Source organism: Salarias fasciatus, chromosome 1 (genome assembly GCF_902148845.1).
Source record: "Salarias fasciatus chromosome 1, fSalaFa1.1, whole genome shotgun sequence".
NCBI classification, from domain to species: domain Eukaryota; kingdom Metazoa; phylum Chordata; class Actinopteri; order Blenniiformes; family Blenniidae; genus Salarias; species Salarias fasciatus.
In genome coordinates this window covers 36,948,557-36,970,401 of record NC_043745.1, presented here as the reverse complement: position 1 = coordinate 36,970,401, position 21,845 = coordinate 36,948,557, and the positions used below count along the sequence as shown (strand labels likewise).

General features: G+C 42.5%; 1 protein-coding gene across 1 annotated transcript in view; it reads right to left on the bottom strand.

Moving 5' to 3' along the window:
- bbox1 (butyrobetaine (gamma), 2-oxoglutarate dioxygenase (gamma-butyrobetaine hydroxylase) 1) overlaps positions 1-21,265 on the bottom strand; it is a 31,036-nt gene extending 9,771 nt beyond the window's left edge. Inside the window, exons 1-3 of the mRNA XM_030098796.1 lie at positions 21,209-21,265; positions 19,315-19,776; positions 15,583-15,697 (exon numbers count right to left, since the gene is read on the bottom strand). Coding sequence (XP_029954656.1) covers positions 15,583-15,697; positions 19,315-19,719 — 520 coding nt within the window. The 5' untranslated portion in view covers positions 19,720-19,776; positions 21,209-21,265. The remainder of the gene's footprint in view (positions 1-15,582; positions 15,698-19,314; positions 19,777-21,208) is intronic.
- Positions 21,266-21,845: the final 580 nt, after the last annotated feature.

Genomic DNA, 21,845 nt, shown 5'->3' with positions numbered 1-21,845 from the left:
AAACATGAGCAAACATCATCCAGGGAAAGGATGAAGGCTCTGCTTGCACGAGAACAACCAACTGGAAAAGGGGGTTTCTTAAACTAATTTTGAAAAAGTTCTGGATAGTGATCGTCACCCACAGAGATGATGCTATATGCTGATAATGCGCTACTTTCACTAACCGGCCAGTTGGATGCCACATAGAAGGACTTCCTAGATATTTCCAATGGGAAGTATTAATTTTTTTTAAAGAGTAATAATTTTTCATTGCCCACGGGACCAGCAGCCACTAACAATCATGGTTTATAATGTAAAAAACATTTGGAAAGTCCTGCATTCAATCAAAACTTACAACCTGATGCGAGACCAATCCCATGTAGCGTGACAGTTGGGCCGATGGGATCCAGCTCTGTGAGGGGGAGAACTCATTCACAGAGGATTTAAATTCCCTCTGAAACTCAGTAAAACTGAAATTTCCAATTGAATAATAAAGACAGATGCATTTACTTTCTGAAATCACATTACAGTTGAAAATAAGTAATTTTTTAGGCTGCTCTGCTTATTTCCATATTGACTTTGAATTAAATCAGGATACTTGATGTATAAGCCGATTTATTTAGATTTTATAAAGTGTTTATTTCACCTTCGCGGAACCTTTAAGCATTTTCCAGCTCATGTTTGCTCAAGCTTAATGCTAATTACAGCTAGCTTTGTTCTTGGATGCTGTTTTCAGTAGCAGAGAGAGCTTGCTATATTAAAAAAGCTGCAGGCTCCAAACAGCTGACAGACACATTTAGTAACTAGCTGGTGAACATTGTGCAGCTCAGCTTCAGCAGCTCAGAGGCACATGTGTTTCTGGAGGAGCTGGATTAGACCAAAAACAGAAGCAAGACTCTCTTCACGTTGGTGTGGCAGATGTCTGGACAGGGGCGGCTGTGGATAAGTGGCTCATCTTCCAGTGTCCGGTTCGATGATTCGATGCCCATTGGTGAAAGTACTGAAGTGTTCTCGGTCTAGAATTAACAAGAATGTTCTCCCAGCGTCATGTGAATATCTTGGAACGAAAGCAAGAGCAAGTTTGCATTTTTTTTTTTAAATGGTCTGTTTCTAATCGCATAACCAAGCTCATTTTTAAAAGTTTAACTTCTGCAACACTGAGAACAAAGGTTAATAAAAGCACGTGTGGGATAAACGTGATTTATTTTTACTAGCTGAACGCTCGAGATGACTTTAAAATGAGTTCACTGTTGCTGAAGCCAATAAATTCATGCTGCTAAGGAGGTTATCACGTGTCACATCTGGTGATTAGTTTGTTTAGGCATGTTTTTATTTAAAACACCTCAAACTTTGCTCATGCGTTTAAAATCTGCCTGTCAATGGATCCTGATTGCTTTCCTCGAGTTAAAGTGGATTAAAATGTGTTTGCTGTCTGGTATGAACACCGCCGCGCTCTGAAAAAAGATTCAGAGCCATAGATTACATTTCTGACACCTTGCCTTTGTCATTTAATAGCTTGCCGTAATAAAGACAAGCACTGAGGCTGGAGAGCTTCAGATTTATGTGAGTCCTTAATATCAGGCCCGGCAGAAACCGGACTTTCTCAGGAAGATGAAACCATCTCGTCACGCTCTGTGGCTCCTTACTGTTTATTTACTACAATGGATATTTCTATAAACAAATGTAAGCAAGTAATACAAATAAAATGCATTTCAGTGTAAAGTGAAAATGAAGTAGTGACAGTGGCGTTGCAGTGGTTTTGACGGAGCAGCGAATATTCAGACATAAAAATTAATAACTGGACATCACCACAATGACTTAATGATCAGGTCCAGCTCTAGTATGAAATAAACTTATTATTGGTTGTTGTTGTTTTTTTGAAATTGGTTTGTTTAAAGAATTTCAAGAGTTATTCTTCTCCACTTCTACAAATTTCCAACTTAATTTCTAGCTTTTCATTTTCTGTCATTCCAGTCTTGTATTCACCGTTTCTTTATTTCACTAGCTTCATGTTATCTTATTTATTGATTCAATGCAGCTGGACCTGCTTCAAGCTTTTAAAACTGGCTTCACCTGGATGAGTGTGAAGCTTCAAACAAACTTTCCCACGTTAATAAACGAAGGCTTTCGGGCTCAGATGGAACTGAGCCCCCTAAACTCTGGTCTCTCCGGTGGGCGCTGCCTCATGCACCAGAAAATCCAAACTGGCCCCTTCCTCTGCAAAAAGCCCGTCCGTCCATATGACCCCTGAGAAAGCAAACTGTTGCATAGTTTCCAGTTGTGGTGAGCAGAGATATGACATCAGGATTCAGAAATCGTGTTGGTTTTTTTAAAAATATCTGCATGAAAAGAGCCGCGAGCGACGACTTTCTGCTGTGTGCTGGTTTGTGTGAAATCTCTGGTTTTCAGTGCGGGCATGTGCTTGAAGGGACACATCTGACAAGCCTGACAAGATAGTATATGTGCATAATCCCCTCCCCCCTCCCGCTCGCTACAGTGGCTTTTCCAGATGAGGAAACCTGAAGCCGTGGCTCCCGTGGCTGTCAGGCAGCTCATGGCAGTTTGGCTTTGCTCTGCCCTGTTCGGGGCCGGGAGGCCTGGGAGCCCCTTCAAAAGCTGCGCTCCAATCACCGCGGTTATCCGGAGAGCTTTTGTTTTGACTTGGTTAAGTTTTATCACAGAGCTCGGATCAGCTCACTTCAATGATCCTGCTGTGGAATGCACAGCGGAGAGTTCACAGCCAGATGGGCATAAACAAGCTCCTTTTTTCCAAGAAAGAACCGACTTTCTAAATTACACTCAAGCTGCAGTTTACAGTGGAGGCACAATTTAGAGGTGCTGCTGAAATGTAATCTAATATGATTGCCTACTTTAGCTGTAATCTGACACCAAACTGGAGTTTTTTTTTTTTGTTTGTTTTTAGATGACACACTTTAGTGTTTGTTCCAGGTTGTTTTACATTTGTACTCAAGTAGATTAGTAAGAAATACTCAGTTATAAGTTATGACAAATGTTATTCAGAATTGTGGTAACAATATGGATTACAACAGACTTAAGTAGGCAATTTATTTGTGCCTTGAGATTTGTGTTCTTTCTCTGTAAGCTGATTAAAATCATGTTAATCAGCATGTCAATCACAATTCTTTGGTGAATTAAATGCACGTGTCTTCTATATATGAAAACTAGTCATTCTGAAATCTGAAAGTTCCGATTTTATGTATAAAATAGACGATCTGAAAAGATTACCATGTTCATTTAAACCGATACTACCTCCAACAAATCTTCAACTTCACCAAATTACCTCAAAAGGGGGCAGATCCCAGGTGACTGAGGGAGAATGCAGGATCGACAGTCACATTCACAACGATAGTGAACATGTGGCGGTGGGAGGAAAAAAAACAAAACAGAAAATCCCCACACATAGGAAGAACATCAAACGCCACACAGAAAGGCTCCAAAACAGACTCAAGCTGGAGATTTAACAAAGTGGGGCAGTATTTTTAACCACTACACCACCTGACCTCAACCAACAAACCTGCTACTTACTGAATCATCCTTTCATTCCAAGTTCCGAAAACTTTGAAATACTGGTTGTTATAACCATATTTCCAAGTCACGTTAATTCTCAGAACGGGAGATGATGCCTTCATATAACCCTTAAAACTACTTAAATTTATCAATGAAACTAAATGAATTTTTACTGCATGTAAATTTCATGAGCTTAAAAAACCAAATTCCACATTTTAAAAAGAACATAGCACCACATCTTCATTTTTCTGACACGAAGATATGAAAAACATGTTATAATCAAGAGAAAATATAAAGCTTTTGCAAATACACAAAACTGAGCAAAGGTAATACCACCGTTAGTATAATCCTACTTCCCCATCATGTAATAGCTGCGAGTATTCTTTGTATTGAAAACCACCCCAAACACACAGCTTCAAGAAGAACGAGGGATCCTGGAAGTAACGGTTTGCCTTCCACAACCATAATCAAATTTGTGTATGTTTACATGAGGAGAGAGAACGATCTGAACCAGATTACATGCATGGAAAATCTGAGCTTAGTGAAAACCTTCCATGTAAGTTGCAGAGAAAAGATGGATGCAGCGTTTATAAGCGGTGCCATCTTCTCAGGAAAGAATCCCAGTGTCTCTGGGTAAACGATGTCCAGTTGTCCTGAGTTTCCACATGCAGGAGGGTGATTACATGCATTTTTCTTTCATGCCGTTTTCATATTAAGGGACCGCTGACGGCTCTGTAGCCCCGACCAGAGGCGAGCAGCTGCATGACAATTCGGCTAAAAACCAGCTCATATTTGAGCGACCGACTGGAGATGGGGTGCTGCACGATCCATTCTTTATCCAACGCACTGTGCCCATTGCTGTTGGGAATGCTACAGATGCTTTTTTACACAAAGGAACCGCTTAAAACAGTAAAGTCGGGCTTGCCAGGTTTCAAACTAAGAACAAATTCAATATAATCCTATTTGTGCCGACCCAGTGACTCCAGACACTTGTGGAAATGCAATTAAATGTGCTTTCAGTTATATTCCAGTTGGTAATTAGTATGTACGCTGGGGTTTTCAGTGTGTGCGTGTGTGTGTGTGTGTGTGTGTGTGTGTGTGTGTGTGTGTGTGTGTGTGTGTGATGTATCAGTAGAGCTGCATGAAAGTCACTCCACCCTCGAGTAATTCAACAAACACACCTTTATTTGGGAAACAGACCAGGATGACAGAGCAGCCAGAGTCTGCATTCCTAGAATGAAGGAGACAGTGTGAGCAGTGTGTTCTCACAGAGGAGCTGGAAGCCCCTTCAACACGCACACACACACACACACACACACACACACACACACACACACACACACACACCTTAACTCCTTCTCCATCTGTAGAAAAAACTCCCAGCAAGTCTACTGGTGGCCAGTCGAACTAAAAGCCTTGTGCCAAGTTATAATAGGTGCTTTCAGTATTATTTCAAATGCCAAGCGGGGCGTCTGGCTCCTTGAATAAAATGAAAACTCTAATGATTGCAATCGTTAAGCTTCCTGTGCAGTCTGACGTAAAGGTGGTGAAATTTCCAAAGCCGATGACAAAAGGAAAAGGATTTTACCAAACAGAGGTGATCCGTGATGGTATAAGAGGAAAACACGTGTGTGTGTGTGTGTGTGTGGGGGGGGGGGGGGAATCCAAAAGAACATGGAGAAAAAGCACCAATTTTCTAGATAGTTGGAAAGAGACACTCGATAAGTGGGAGGTTTGGCTGACCACCACCATTTCTGACAGGTCTGAGCTGCTGAAGCCCTTCAGGAGCCCATCACAGCTCTCTGCACAGTGTGAAAAAGCTAATTACAAAACCAGCAAAAACACCCAAGTTGTACGAATTCCTGGCGTTCCGTTCAGGTTGATAACGCAGCGTGCGAGTGCACGTGTTTGGAAAAGTTTCTCGCCGACGGCACGAACGCCACGTGAAGGCGGCGGGTCATGGTTCGGAGGGGCGTGCGAGTTTTTCCACTGATCCACCTCCGCAGAAATGTTTCCAGGAGCCTTTCCTGTCGATTGACGAGTGGCGACACGGGACGATAAATTCAGACCAGATGGCAACGGGGAAAGCACCGTCCAGACGGGGAATTGACAAATCAGCTGCTGCTTGGCCGAGTAATGGAATCAGTCAACAGAGCTAATAGAGAGGAGGCCCTTCGAGAGCGTCCTGACCCCATCAGTCAGTGAGTTTACGGACTAAATGGAATATCAACCCAGGTACGATACAGGAAATCAACTCAATTCAACAAAGACTCAACCGCTGTTGAGAGATGTTTGCAGGAAAACTCATATAACTATTCAACATTACCTTATAATATCTAAAAGAAGCCAATTCAAACTCAGAACTGAGGTGATTCCCAATTGGGAAACTCTAATTTTCCCATTCACATGGCAAAAACAAAACAAGCGTCGTGGCCATGTCCAGCTGTGTTACTTAAAAGTTGTTGAAAGAGAAGTTCATCATCGCACACGTCAAACACAGGAGATAAGATTTGTGAATACACACACTCGTGCAGCTGTTACTTTGTAATGTACTCTTTACATATCGAACAATCAATTTAAATAGCTCCAAACTCATCAGAGGAGGTGGGAAGGAGTGTTGTAATGCATGACTATGAGTACAAGCAAATAAACTTGTGCACTAAGTAAGTACATGTTTTAAATTTCCCCGAGATACTTGTTGAATGCCTGACATACTTCTGGGAGCTCTCCACAAATATTTTCCTTGTGGGAAGCTCCCAGTTCGGCCACATTTGGATCATATATAATTATATATTTCCCACCAGGAAGTTTGATCTTCACCACTTCCTAGACACTCGTGAATATGTGACTCTGTGACTACGCTCCTCCATCAAACACATTAAAAGCAGCCAAGGTCAGGTTGACCGAATATCTGAAGGCGTCAGACATTCCACCAGACTTCACAGGAAGGAGAAAGATTATTTAATGAACGTTAAAAAGTCGTGCTTGAGAATAATCAGAAATCAAACAAATGTATAATAGTTGTTCCTTAAAGAAAAGGATATTTGATATTTTTATTTTCCTTTCCGAAAAGCTTTGTAATTTAACACCATTTTGAAAATGATGTCCATTTACATGTCAGAAACGTTGAAAATTATGTATTTAACATGCCAGACCACAAGATTTCTTTTTTTCCGTTTTTGTCATGAAACCACACCTGCGTGCAGAGAACTATAAGCTATAAACATCAATAATGGTGAGAACGTGGATATGCATATGGACAGATGACCACTATTTACTATTTCCGCCGCTTCCATGGAAATAGAGCGTATTTGAAAACTTGACTGTTGCCCCATTTCCACTGGGACGGGGTTAAAGTGTTTTTCAAAAGTTGCTTTTTTTCCCCATTTATACAGAGGTGGACTGGAGCGAGTTTCATTTTCAGTGGCTCCCAACACCGGGAGTCATGAAGGTCATTTATTTTCCATATAACTTCTTCTATTATTGTTTAATTTGTATTTCATTTTGTAATTTGACTCTTCTTTTTGACAAATAATTTGTATCATAGACTTCGTTGTGGTTTTACCGTTTCAGTATATCATTCGTCATTTTCATTGTTTTTAATAGTTTCCTTGTTGTATTACCAATTATTACATATAGTTTACTAGTTTAATCAACTTATTTTCTCTTATTAGGCCATTTATTTTTTGATTGATTTCATGGGGACTATAAATGTGAATCAAAGCATATAGTAAGAACATTAAAAAGTTGCATGGAAACAGTAAAATTAAAGTTTTTCCTGCCGGTTCTCACAGCTGTGTCCGGTAACGAGACACGGCTCTGTTTGGACAACCCGTCCAGCCCGGGTGGGACAGATGTGTCCACACGCGAGCGAAGTCCACCACTCGGTGGTAAAGCTTATACGTCTGCAGCCATGAAGGGTCCACGTGGTGCAGACGACGTAGCGAGAGCTGCACGTCTGCCGCAGATCAAAACAACACGGGAGGGAACGCCGCAGCGTCCGCTCTCCCTGCTGGTCTGAGTCGGGGCTCGGGCAGCGCCGCTCCACATCAACTTCAGCTCATTTATGACTTTTTGGGTAGCCAAGACAGAAAAGCATTATGCTTGTCAAGAGCGCTACAGATCATCTGCGTCCGCTGCTATCAAAGCGCATTAACGAGCACCGCAGATAGCTTGGCAGCCTGCTCGGGCACGCACTGCAGCGAAGGAAAGATTTTCCACTTTGTGTTTGGGGCATGTATGGCCTTCATCAGACTTCTGACAGTCGAGACGCGTCATGTTTTTGGCTGCAACCAACAACTAAACAGGGAATTTTTTTTTTTGGCAGTCCAAATGAGAATACGATACGGACATCTGCTACAGTGTGAAGAATCTCATTGCACCTTAAGTGTCGTCACTGTTCTCTGTCAATCAGTTCTCTGAAAACACAAAATGTACCCAGGAAAGTCTTGAGTTTTCATATTTTATTCGCTGCATAACTTGAACAGTGCCGCGCCGTCTGGTTATTATTTACAGTTCCAGTTTCACGGTCGATGTTTCTGCTTCATGTCATCCTCATGTTTTCACGCTTCTGCTCTTTCTCCTGTGTCTGGCTGTGTTTCCACATTCAGGACAGGTTTGCATGATTTCAACTGAAAAGGGAAAAGTTCAGATGCATTACTGGCATCTATTTACATGCTGACAGTGCCTGGAATAAATGAAAACACAGCTTTTTTCTTTCTTTTTTTTAAACAGTTCCCAAGGTGGGACTTGTCGAAAATGCTCTGACTCCATGTAAACGGGGTAAAACGCAACTTTTCGAGAATGCTCGAAAAAAAAAAACTTCTCTGAAACGCAGCTACTGTGCATGCACATTGTTCCGATTACTACCCTTGACTGCTTTTGGATAATCTCTTTTCGCTTTAGATTCTTAAAATGATTTTTTGTGAATCAAACCTTGCTTCCCTTGCATTTGGTGTAAGTTGTTTGATTTGACTCATGCCGTCTTGGAGCCGTCGATCAGCTCATTTTCACTTATTCACCAAACTATAGCAGCCTCCAAATTCTTGAAAGGGCTTTTATCACATTGAGATTCCTCTTTTTAATTTCCTGTGAATCAGTGTGAATTGTCTGATCTTTCTGGAAGAAGCTGCCGGAAAAAAATTAGGCCTTGTACCTCGTTTATATCAGAAAAGAATGTGAAAATTGAGTGTGGATTTAGGTTTGAATTAAAAAATATCATCAGCTTTTGAAGAAATATTGTATTCAGTTTTTCCAGGACCTTTTTAAAGTCATACATTATGAAACGAAGAAGCTAGAAACATGTCAGCTTTAGGTGTAATAAAGAAAATATGAGGAATTGTTGGCAGTTTCAATTAAATCGCAGGATATTTATCTTCTCAGTGTTATTTTAATTATTGTAAACTTGAAATGTTGAAGGATTCAATATGTATTGCTTTTTTTTTACATCATGAACCAAAAATCCTGCCAAACAGGAAATTTTGATTCTTTAAAAATGATAATTATGGAAATACAGAATAGAAGAATTAAAATCATACTAAACGAAACCAACAGCTTAAAATTGCCTCACTATCAGTTGAATTGATTCATTTTTCTTCCTAAATATGAAGCATCTGTAACTTTGCATTGAACATTTTTAAATAATTACAGATTTTTACTCCTCATGTATCCAATAGAAATTTTAATGCTGCTTCAAGAGGTCTTAACATGGAAAATGCGTCAATCACAAAATCAAGACATGAAAATATATTGATTATTTACTTAATACTCGTCCAAACAAAAATGCTCTTTGTTGGTTGAGTCAAATCTTTCTGGTAGTTTTTCATGCATTTTTGAGGAATTCATTACTAACAAAAGCACTTCTCTTTAAGATTTATTCTCCCGTCATCTTTAGTTTGCGGGGCATGAATGCACAATGCATGAAAATGCAATTTGACTTTCACATAACGTAAATTCCACATGCTGATATTGTGATCATGATGAATTGGAAGTACATTGTGCAGCTTTAGACGCAAGCTCTTCCACTTCGAGGCAGTTTCAACAAATATGTGAATCAACCATCACCCGGAAATCATTTCAGCATTTCCTAAAAAGGCACGAAATACAAAGATTGTGAAAAACGGGCAGAGAAAGCTCCTATAAACATTAAAGAATCTAACTGATGAGGAAAAATCTTTATTTACTCTAGATCCTGGAGGCAGTAATGGAAGTTTGATTATTAAAACAGAACATGGCTAATCAACTGAAAAAACAAGGAGGAGAAACACGACTTGAAACAGGACTGTGGCAAACAGATTGGACGGACTTTAGGTTTCCTCTCTTGACTCCATATGACCAAATTGTGTGTGAGAGCAGCAGGAAAGGAGGCAGAGCAGCAGCACTTACCTCCGTCGGTGCAGCTCAATGCGGTTATTCAGAGCCATCACAGCCGATCACTCAGCTGCTCACAAAAAATGACATGTCATTACGCCTTTTCCAGCGTGAGTAATTCAAACAGCTAACTGAATTAGGGAACGGTTGTAATGGCGTCTTGGAACGAGGGATGTGGAGGAGGGAGGAGGGGAGGTTCACTGACACAATAAAGTCAGAAGGAACATCTCTGGGCTTTTTTTTTTTTTTTTTGTACTTTCTGAAACATCCACTTAACCTGTTTTATATCTGCCTTTTAAGTACCGGTGACATGAAATTAGTCACGATTCCCACTCTGACTAAATAAACATGACAAGCAAAGAATGTGAGGCCCGAGACGATGACAGGGTTCAAAAACGGAAAGCATCTGGCAGACGTCGAGCAAAGCGCCGACAGATTCACCGGTGAGAAGAGGAGTCGACGCAGATAAGGCTGTAAATGAAACACGAGGCCTTTCGGCGCTCTTGAGAGGGAAACGACCAAATCGGAGTGCGAGCAAGAGAAGAGAACAGGTGCGTCGCCGACGTCCTGAACACTCGGGTTCAATGCTGGAGTAGTGGAGTGAAGCGTGTTTGTTATGTAGCATGTGACTGACACTCAACCAAAGGGGCCAAACACTGAGGAACTGAAGGCCAGGAAACAAACAACATGCTCAGAGGCATTTCTGAGATTTTATAAAAACACCAAGGTTTTTTTCCAAATATAATCCCACTCACGGTGTTGTTAATATCCTGTCGCTTCAGCCAGCAGACTGTAGTGTTGAGCTACAAGCTTTCCCCACCATATTAAGGGAGCGGTGCGAATCACATCAATCCCCGTGAAGTGTCAGTTTTGAGCTTTTTTGAAGGGATTGAGAAAGATTCTGCCAATTGGTAATCCATTCATGTAATTTGTGATATTTATGGTTCAATCACATTTCTTTAAAGATAACTGAGCTTGTGCTGAGAGGCTCCACTGGTTCCACTGGAGAAAGGTTAGCAATAGGAGGTCCCTGTGCCTTACGAGGGCCCATTACTCAAATGATGTTTGGATAAGTTTCACCATGAATAAGACTGGTTAAACGCAGAGGAATAATTTCCCCAAGGGGATCAATAAAGTGTACTTTCCTGCTCTCTTTTCTTACTCAATGCTCTTCCTGTTGCAACAGTGATTTGAACCTGGGTCCCCCACACTGCAGGTCAAGTCTTAACCCCTCTGTGCTACCAGGGGGACGCTCATTAATCTGCGTAGTGTGAGCACAAAGAACCCTAACAGTACAAACTGGGATCTATCAGTCAAACAAACACGACTGAAATGTAACAAAGAGGCAAAGTTTCTGTCACAGAACTAAAAAAGTAACTATCTCAACACTATAAACATTGTAACTGGTCATTAGAGATCTCATAAGAAAGTGTCTTTAAGAACACTCCAGTCTAGGGTTGAATTCCTGCGTAGGTCATCTGGAGGTTCGGGGATTTGTTCGTTCCCCGGGAAGGAAACTGACAACAGCCAGTTTGTATTTGGTAAGAACATGCAGCTATTTGCTTGACCCTCACTCTAAACCGGTTTTCCATATGGCGGAGACAGACGGGGGTCTGTGAGAGTTTCGCAGTTCTACAGACGTCAGCCTTTTTCGATGGTCTGCTGCCTCACGCTGTCTCACGTGCTGGGTTCAGGTCTGTGTGGCGCCGACGTGCAAGGACAACAAAGTGGAGAAATCACACACACACACACACACACACACGCAGCCAATTCTGCAGCAACAGCAATTTGGAATATTAAGATCGACTTTCCAAACTGACAGAAGATTTATTTGTTTAAAAGATGGCACGTGCTGGAAATTCACAACTCATTCGTCAGTCAAACGCATGATTCTTATTCCAGGAAGTGTCCTTGAACAGTGCTGCTTTTTGCATGTCTCACTCCAGTAAGCGGTGGCTAGACTACACTGTGGTTTAAAAACGCACCGCTCCTTAGAAACAGCCCAAGCAGAGGAGAATAACATTACTTCAGAGCAGGTTGAATAATAAGCCCAAAGCTCCCATTATCATGTTGACCTGTCGGCGTCTCCAGTGTGCCACACTTTGACTACAGAGAACATTTTAACAGGCTGACCCGGGCCCGTAAAGAGAAGGAGAACCGCATGAGAAAGAAAACAAGGAACTTCGAGTGAGGGCTTCACTTCAGCGCGTTCACGTCACCAATGTGAGGAAAAACCCTCGGAGGCGAACCGACGCCGCGCACCATCCATCTTTCTGCAACCTTTCCTGGTATTTTTCGGTGCGAGGAATTCCACGCTGGCGCTCAGAAGGAAATAATTAAACCCAGAAAGTGTGTGTGTCATTTTTTTTATTGTGATTTGGTGTGTGAGCTTAAGCTTTGTCTTCCAGGAGCACTCCTGGCTCCGAGCTGAGGGGAGGACACAAAGTATTAAATGACTGTCTGAACTGCGAGGAGGGGGATCTTTTTACACTCCCAGCATGAAACAGAGCACTCCTAAAACACACAGTCACACACACACACACACACACCCTTAATCAGTCTGGAGCAGAGCAGGAGCCACTCAGCCCTGTGGGTCCTTCAGGACCTCGTGTAAGAGAATGTGTGTGCGTGTGTGTGTGTGTGTGTGTGTGTGTGTGTGTGTGTCTGCACGCACACACACGCACAGTCCATCCCCCGCTCCACTGAAACGCTTCTACCTTGTTCCACAGCTGAACTCTCTCCTCCGCTGTCTGGCAGTCTGTAAAACGTATTGGTCCATTGTAAATGTACTGTAAAACGAGTTCTCCTCCAAGTCTTTAGAAAAACCTCCTTTACAGCCCTGTAATGTTCACGAGAAAAAGACTTTTGATCAGGGCCATCATTTTTACCCGGGAAGGTTAATGGGAAAAACACACTTACCGGTACTCTCATTGTATCGGCTCCATACGACGCACACGAGTACAGTACACACTCACACTGCCTTGACTTCAGGGGACAGAATGACTGAATCATTTTCTCTGATCTGAACCCAGGCAATTACTTGGCAACCCCTAATCCTAACCCGTATGGAACCTCAAAACACTTCCTCGCCCTTCAGGGACCCGGCGTCTGACCACATGAAGAAGACACACCCTGTGGAAACGGCTGTAGATCCATAAATTAACACAAACACACAACACTGCTACTCAATGAAAGATCATTTAGAAGAAAGGCAGCACTAAGGCCCCTTTTATTTGACGTTTCAAGTCGAAAACAAATCGTTTTCAGTATCGCAACAACATGGTAATGTTTTGGAAATTATGCCGGTTTCCATGGAGACTGCAATAACGTTGAAAACGATGTACTTAGCGTGGCAGGCCACAAGTTGGTGTCAATAGTGGAAAAAAAAAAATCAATAGCCAATTATTTTGGAAATTTTTCAGACATTATCGTCAGTTCAACATGCGAGTGGATCATCCTCCAGTGTTAAAATCTTCAGTACAATAGGATTAGAGTATGACAAAATGGGGGAAACAGTACTATTTTCTAGGTGAAGTGAAATCTTTGGTGGTATGCTGAACTCTTTGGTGTTATGTCGTACAGTGGGAGGAGAGCAGAGTCTGCCGTCACACAGACCAACAGAAATACAGCACAGAATGAAACCGCAATCAAAACGGGCTCACGTCTGCACATACTGTTAATGTGTGTGGGATTGATCTTTTCAATGCACTGATCACCAGGAAAGTACAGGAGTATAGATTAGGCGTAATGGCATTCAATAAGTAATCATATCGGTGCTCAGTAACAGCAAGTAAAGGTGAGTACTTGTACTTGTACTTTGAAAAAGTGGTATCACTGCATCCCTAAGCAAAACGATACCAGTGCTGTAGGAAAGATTTAACAGATTCCCACCGAGGCAGAATGTTGGACCACTTATTCTTGCACACTGAAGTACCTCCGCTTCATTGTGCAGGCAAATTTACTTTCTTATCCAAGTTCATTAAACCTTCATGGCTCAGTGTAGTAATAAAATCATCAGACAGCTGAAATCACACCCTTCCCTGAACTAATATCGATGGATATGCCGACTAAACTGTTCTATGTTCAAAAAGTAACATCAATCAGGCAGCATCTAAATATGCTGGCTGCTTTTAATACATTCCTTTTTTACCATTTTTGGCTGATAGCTTACTTTTTCACATCTAAGGTGTTTATCCAATATGAAAAATGATGTTTGTAATGGCATTTGGTCACAGTACAGAAAGAGTCGGCCGTGACACACTTCATCGGATTTGCGTCTCGGCTGTTCGTGTAAAAACGGGTCCCACCTGCAGCTTGGCACGCTGACAAATTGCCGTTCTCAGAAGCAGCTTTGAAACCGCAGTAATTCATGACAGTGTTTGTTCATCCTGTTAATTGTACGACAGCTGCGCTGTGATTTATGGCCTCCTTTAAAAATAATCTCTTTTACCATTACATCAACAGCAATTAGAAACTAATCACTAGTTTTAGACCAGAGCTGCTCAATCACTGCGGGAGTCTTTTATCAGCAGCGTATCGGAGTGTGTGTGACTTTATAACATGCTTGTGAGGAAATGAGCTCCTTCGACTTCATCACAAATAGAACGAATTTGTAATTTCAAGTAAATATATATATACATGTGATTTGCTTGTAAGCCTGGGTATAGCTCACTTTGAAACCCTCAGCAGTGGCTCCCCTGAAAATTTGAGAAAACTATGACGCAAATAAACTTTTTCCCACACATCTTATTTCTATTTTATTCACATCCCAAACTCATTTTCAAAAGCTATGCTGATAAGATAAGTAAGACCCACAACAGCCAGATTAGATAAAAGGCTTTTTTTTCCCTTCAAACTGCCAAATTTTCGAATTAAAAAAAGGTTATGAAGGGAAACAGGGAAACAAAATGTGCATGAAACATTTAAAAGGGCTAAAGCAGCTGAAATGTCTTCCTGCATTTTGAAGTTTATTTTTAAGATTGATACTTGGGCTCAGGACACTGACATTATGCAATCAAACATCACATGGTAACATGCAGCAAACATAAGATTAGACTGTTTGAGGCTGTAATGAGGAACTTTTCCTCTCTCCGCTACCACTAATGTGCATTTTCTTCAATTCTAGTTATTTTGGCCTTTCGTGTTTTAAACTGGTGATGAAAAACTGGAGAGGTATTGAATTGACTTTGCTAACACAGTCTCCATGATTATGTCTTGATAACAACTCAGATTGTAAAACACAAGCCTATAAATCAAAGCCGATCCATGGTTTTCACCTGCTACGGGGTGTCTGGGATATTCAGGAGGGGTGCATTAATGGAGACAATCTGCAGGCCTTTTCCTACAATTCAGTCCTAATTCACCCTAAAAAGAACGAAGTGGGAGAGAAAACACTTTATAGATCAGGGGTGTCCAACTCGTTTTAGTTCAGAGGCCACATACAACCCAATTTAATTTTGAGTTGGCCATAAAATGGTAAAATAGTGCCAAATAACATTCAAATTTTAACTTTTCTTTGTTGTAGTGCACAGTATCCATGATGAAAAAGTCTAGATTTTTCTAAATTTGAACAAATTACTGGACTGGAGCCTCTTGTGAGCCAGTTTTGGCCCGTGGGCCTTATGTTTGACACCCCTGTTATAGATGAAGCCCGGGGTGAAATGGGGGCAGCGTGCTCCACGCTCAGGCGGTGAAATCCGGACTCACCGTTGAGGAAGAGCTCCTCCTGCATTGCTTGTCTGGCGGCAGGAGAGAAGCAGCGTTTCTTCAGCCACTCTGTGTCAAACACGCTGACGTGCTGGTCGGGCCACACAATGGAAACCTGCAGACAGATAAAAGCTTATTGATCCCTGCGGGGCAAAAACTTTTTCTTTTTTCTATTCCAAACTCTTTTTCACCTCCTAATATTTTGTTGCTGCACATCTCTCACCACAAGCTTTCTTTTTTTTTCTTTTCATAACGTGCCTGACAATTTACTGCGTGTGCTGTTTAGTTTTAATGACACTACACGGATATTGGCAGGAGAGAGTCTAGTCCAGACCTCACTTATTAACTCCTTTTCATGATGTGATTCACTAAACTAGGCTTTGGAGCTAATCTTGATGCAGAAAATGCAAAGTGAGCCGGCGAACACGCCGTGCTGGATTTCAGTCAACGGGAGTAAATGTCACACGGCGGCCCTGTCATGTGAAGCAGCAGTCTGTTTATAGCGGCCGAATCTGGTGAAGGACAGAGCTCAGAGGGGTGATTCCTTTGGAGAACTTAAAGGTCAGGCTCAACGTGTGCTTCCGCTAAAATTAGATCATCTGACCTCGCCGACCTCTGCGCTCCCATCACTCACTTTCAAACACTTCTCAAGATGTAGCCCAAAAACTAAAGGCCAGAGCTGCTGGACACAGTTTTCCACAAGGAAGGCAACATTTACACAGAGTATGAAAGCAATCTGAGATATCCAAGTTTTTTTGTTTTTTTTTTTACTTGTTAATTTAACAGTAAATTAACCTGTCATGAAAGAAAAGTCAAAACAAGCAGATCTGGCCTTTGTCAAACACAGGACACATTATGAGATGTGTTTATGGCAAATGAGTGAAATCAGACCCTGGAACTCATTTTATTTCTACATAAACGCCAAACATGAGGTCATGTGAGACAGATCAAAAAAAAAAAAAAAAAAAATAGCATGACAATCCAGAATATTTCCTCCAGGACAGTGAAAGTATGAGTATATCCCAAAAAAAAGTTCACATTTAATGAAAAGAAAGGTGAATTTCATCTACCAGTGTTTCTCTCTAGTGCAGGGGTGACAAACACATCGGTTTACTATAGTTCAATAAATCTATTTCTAAAGTAGAATTTGGCACTCAGAGAGCGCAGACCTCCGCCACAGCTCAAATCAGTCACCAACAACCATAAGAACACCATATATAATCAAACAACATTGTGATCGGGGGTGTGATCAGAGCGGAGCGCTGCGGCGTGCTGTGCCTCTGTCTGTCACCCTGTCACCCTGTCGCCCTCTCTCCCTGTGTGTGTGTGTTTATCTGAAAAGGAAAACCAAAAAGCAACATAATTTATGTTATTTTACTTGATTTTAATTTGAAAATGGACCGGATTCTCTCGTATTTTGCGTTCCCGACTTCCGGTCTGGTGCGATCTGCTCTGTCCAGCTTTATAACTGGCGGTGCACGGCGCGCGGCTCGTGGAGAAAATAGAGAGGAGCAGAGCGGCCGCGGTCCATGGCGCGAGCCGCTACGCACGCGGCGCTGCGCCGCGACTCCTGTATGAACCGTCAGATAGGTTAACAGGGACGCCGATCTGAAAGTCGGTGCGCAGCGCTTCCACTTCCGCGTCGGAAGCGGCACGTCCTGTGTGAACCAGGCATTTGTCGCCCCCTGTCGGCGGGCCTGCCCAACTATGTGAAAGACTCCCTGTCTCTCAATGATAAAGAATCCTTTAAAAAATTCCCGGATCCAGACAGTGACCCGGATCATCACCAAAATTTAATGGATTCTAGGTTAGCCCAAGACCCACCTTTCCACAAAGTTTCATTGCAATCCGTCCATTACTTTTTCCGGAATCTTGCTAACAAACCAACCAACAAAACAACCAACCAACCAACAAACCGACATAATTACAAAATCTCCTGGCGGAGGTAAAAAAGACGATTTCTTTGAAATTTTGACAATTTGCTCAGTGGTTTGGAGGGTTGGACTGGCACCTCTTGCGGTTTGACCTGAGGTTTGACCCCCTTCTGTAGACCAGTATGAAGGAAAGGCTCCTCAGAGCACAGGATTTCCTGTAGGCTATCATCCTCTCCTGCCAGTTATTGATAGATATCTTCTTCTGTTATTGATCCCTCGGCTGTGAGCATCTCTGCTGTTCAGATGTGGGTCTCAGTGTCTCTCTTATGTCTTAAACGTTCACATATTACACAAAATATCTTCATATTTGGGCTCACAGGCTGCATGTGTGACACTTAAAGCAAGAATTCAAATAGGGAGCCTTTTTTTAAATGAATAACAAAGGGTTATAAGAACACATGATGAGAAAACAGAGTTAAACACTGAGCTCACAAAACTTCATTTGCTTATAACTTGATTATAAATACCAAAATGGATTTCAAATGAGATTGTCAAGATGTGCAGTAAGTGCAGCTTTAATTTATGGTTAATCATATCAAAATTGTGTGGGGAATTACAGCTCATCTTATGTGTGAAAGTCTTGTTCCTCTCATTTCGAGTGGTGCGGTTCTGAGCTGAAATGCTGAAATCTGTGCAAATGGCTGAACATTTATGGTCTTAACTATACATTATCATTTCCAAGCTTATTTCACAGGAGTGTAAAGCATCCAGAGCAGTAGTTTGGCCAGACAGGCTAAGTGTTTTTGGATGATAATCCAGAGACCGACATGGTTTTCTAACTTCTTTCAGCATTTTCTCGTTATAAGCTACCAGAGCAGATCATCCTCCTCTAATACAACTTTATCTCCTCTATGCATTAACTGGTAAAGTGAAAACAAATGCTTCCCAAATACTCAATATGGCCATTCAGCGGAGCTGTAAAACTATGCACAGCACAGCAAAGCATAATTACAATGCTTGAGGGAAGTTAATGTTTAACATTAGCGGAGTCTAAAAACAGGTAGTGTGAAATGCACACAGCCTGCTGGAGCCATAATGTAAACATTAATGTTATGCGTTCACCAATTAGCCATAATGTTATGATCCGCTGCCTGATAATTGGGTGGATTCCTCTTCGGCTGCATACTGGATGCACCGTGGACTCCGATATCTTCCTTTTCGAACTTCTGCAGCAGTTTGATTTATGGCACTTTGTTGGATCAGACCACACAAGTCAGGCCCGGGCCACCGGTTCACAGAACTTCCTTCCTTGGATGAATTTTGATAGATATTGACCACTGCAGAGGCAGGATGAGTTTGTAAAAAACATGCATAATGTAACAGCCATAGGAGAAGTTTTTTAGACATTTCCCTGCGCTTTGCACCAGATGGTTTCATTAAAATTGTCTTGACGATAAGATTGTAGCAATTTTCTATCGCAGTTAAATAAAATATAGACATTTTCACACTTAAAAACAAATTCTCTGCAACGAAACAAAAGGGGAAAAAAAACTTCAAAGTTTAAATTTAAAGGTTATTAAGACACCATTTTACCAGTCTGGCCCACTCAAGATTCAGTTCTGGCTGTATGTCTTGACACCCCTGCTCTGTATTGATCGACAGCAGAGATCGTTACCATTTTTGAAGCATACCAGGCCGTATCAAGACCTACTTCATCAACCACATCGGTTCTCACTCAGTTACAGTATTTGAATATGCCATTCATCTGCCAGTGTTCATAATGTTCTGGCCGATGGGTGTTGAAACATTCATATCGTGTGTATGAATGTGTCAGAGTCTGATCACATCAGCAGCCTACCTTGTTGTCATTGGTGACCTCCACAGCATCCACCCCGGTGTGAATATCCAGATCAGTGAGCAGCAGCATGCGGGCCTGGGCGGACTGCAGTGTGCAGCGCGGACACTGGCAGTTGTCTCTGAGCCAGGTGAACGGGTACAGACTGTGGCCTCCGTCCTCCCACTCCACTTCTATTAGCCTCTCTTCATCCAGAGCGCGAGCGTGCCTCACCGAGTGATGGGCCACGGGGAGGGAGGCTGACCCCAGCGTCTGCTGCCCGCGAGCGTGCGCCGCGGTCGGGCACGCGGGTAGCGGAGCGGCAGCCGGGCCGGGCCGGCGACAGGCCCTCAGAGCCCGGCAGGCCGTGGCAGAGGTGCCTCTCTGAAGGGCGGGCAGGGCAAACCGTGCAAATGTGCTCATCCACATTTCTGAACAGGTCCCTCTGGGCGACTTTTATCTCCGGATCAGAAAGGGGGAACAACTCTGCAAGGAGAGAGGCAGGGGGAAAAAAAAGGGGACTTTTAAAGGGTCTTGCACATCAACGTTTCTGTTTATGTGCTTGAAAATGTGCGCAGAATAATAATAACCAGCGTCAAGAGTCTCCTAGTACCAGCCTACGAGGAGTTAAAACCTGTCAATCAATAAATCTACTGAATGAGAAACACAATATGACACTCATTCACTTATTTCAGTCAATTGTTCAATCAATACCAACAAATCAGGTGATCCACATGTTTGATGTGGCACGACTTTGACACAAACTACTTCTCTAACTTCTAGGCCACTACCCCCTAAATCAAAACTTTTATTATCTCTTTTATGATCTAAGTAAAAACTCACTTGAATTAAAAATCTCTTTATAAGTGGTTTGACCAAGACAGCAGAAAAAAAACTTCCTAAACATGGCTCCTCGTGTTTCCACGGCAACACGAGGCTTCCTATGTTGACATGTTTAGTCAAGGAACCATGATACTTTGCAGCCTAATCATGAAGGCGTTATGCTTCCCATGTCAACATGGATAAGGCATTTCCCATGTTGTCACGGATACATTATACTTCCCATGCTCATCAATCACGGGAACATGAAGCGCTAAATATCATCGCCCATTGCACTTTTCATGTTGTCATGGAAACGGGATGCTTCCCCTTTCATTTTGCTCAGTATTCATGGGAATATGGTGGCCTGCCAGCTGACGTGGCCTTTAAACCTGAGCTAAAAAAAATCATAATAACATCCACCTGACATTTTGGTCGACATGCACATTCTTCTCTGCAGCAACAGGTGTGAACGCATCCTTCCTTCATGTACCCACTCTGGGATAATTAGATGCTCTCCCCTGATTCATCAGCCTTACAGCTTCAGAAGGGGCGGAGGGCACCCCGGGGCACCCCTTAGAATCACCCATGTTGATAAGTGCAGTTAAAATCTCATTATGAGCCGAGCGGAGTGTGATTGACCTCATTAGGCGGTGGATGAGCTGGATGTACCGGGAGCCGGGTCTCCTCAGGCTGCGGAGCTCTCAGGAAGAAGCATCCCTCAGCCGGTGGCTCCATTTAGCTCACATCATGCTCCCCCGCCGAACAAAGCCAAGCGTGTGTAAACAAACTAGAGAAAGCGGCCGTGAACTGCAGCCGGCTCCGTGTTGTTCAGTCGCGCTTTAATCTTCCCCCGTGAACTGTGTGTTTACCCCGCTGGAAGCCGCGGCGGCTAGCCGGCGCTAGCGCGCTGCACAGCGGAAACAGCCACCGGCGTGTTGATACTTCCGAACCCGGCTTCAACAACAAAAACACACACATGACCCCTTTCCAGCAGCTCGGTGCCGGGCGGGTCGGTTTGCTCTCGGGCGGGTGTGAAACACCTCCACAAAAAAAATAAGACAGAGAGTGCAGAGAAGTGTCGCGGGGACGCCGTTACCTGTGTTTGTCTTTTCGAACCGGCGCCTCGTCCGCTGCTGTCAGCCTGAAGGGAAAGTAGGTGAAAGGTCGGCGGCACCCGGCGCCGCGTGACATAATCAGCGCGAGCGCGTCAACTTTACTCCACTTTCTACAATCTCAGCTATGAAACTGCCGCCAAATCTCCCAAACTGTCTCGGTGGATGTGTTTACATTGTTCATAGCGACCCCGTCACACAGACCCCTCATGAAACACTCAGCGGTTTGTTTAGGTGCTTTGACCATTATGGTAAGTAGGTCACAGCCTGGCAGGCACAAGCTGTTCTTAAATTTAGATATTATATTTATATACAGGCAAATATTAATAATGGCTAAAGCTATTAAAAATATAAAAGACAAACAAAATAATAATAATAATAATAATAATAATAATAATAATAATAATAATAGAAAAAAATGAACAATCTAACTTAAATAACATCAGAAAAATCATCAAAACCATTGCAAATTATTAAGATATTGAATTTTTCTGTAGTTCAACTGACCTTTTTTGTGAAAGCTACAAGACAGGAGGCTATTTGACATGTTAAGTACAGTTTTAAGACTGGAATCCCATCCTGAAAAGCAGCTGTATTAGATTAGACATGCATTTGGGATCA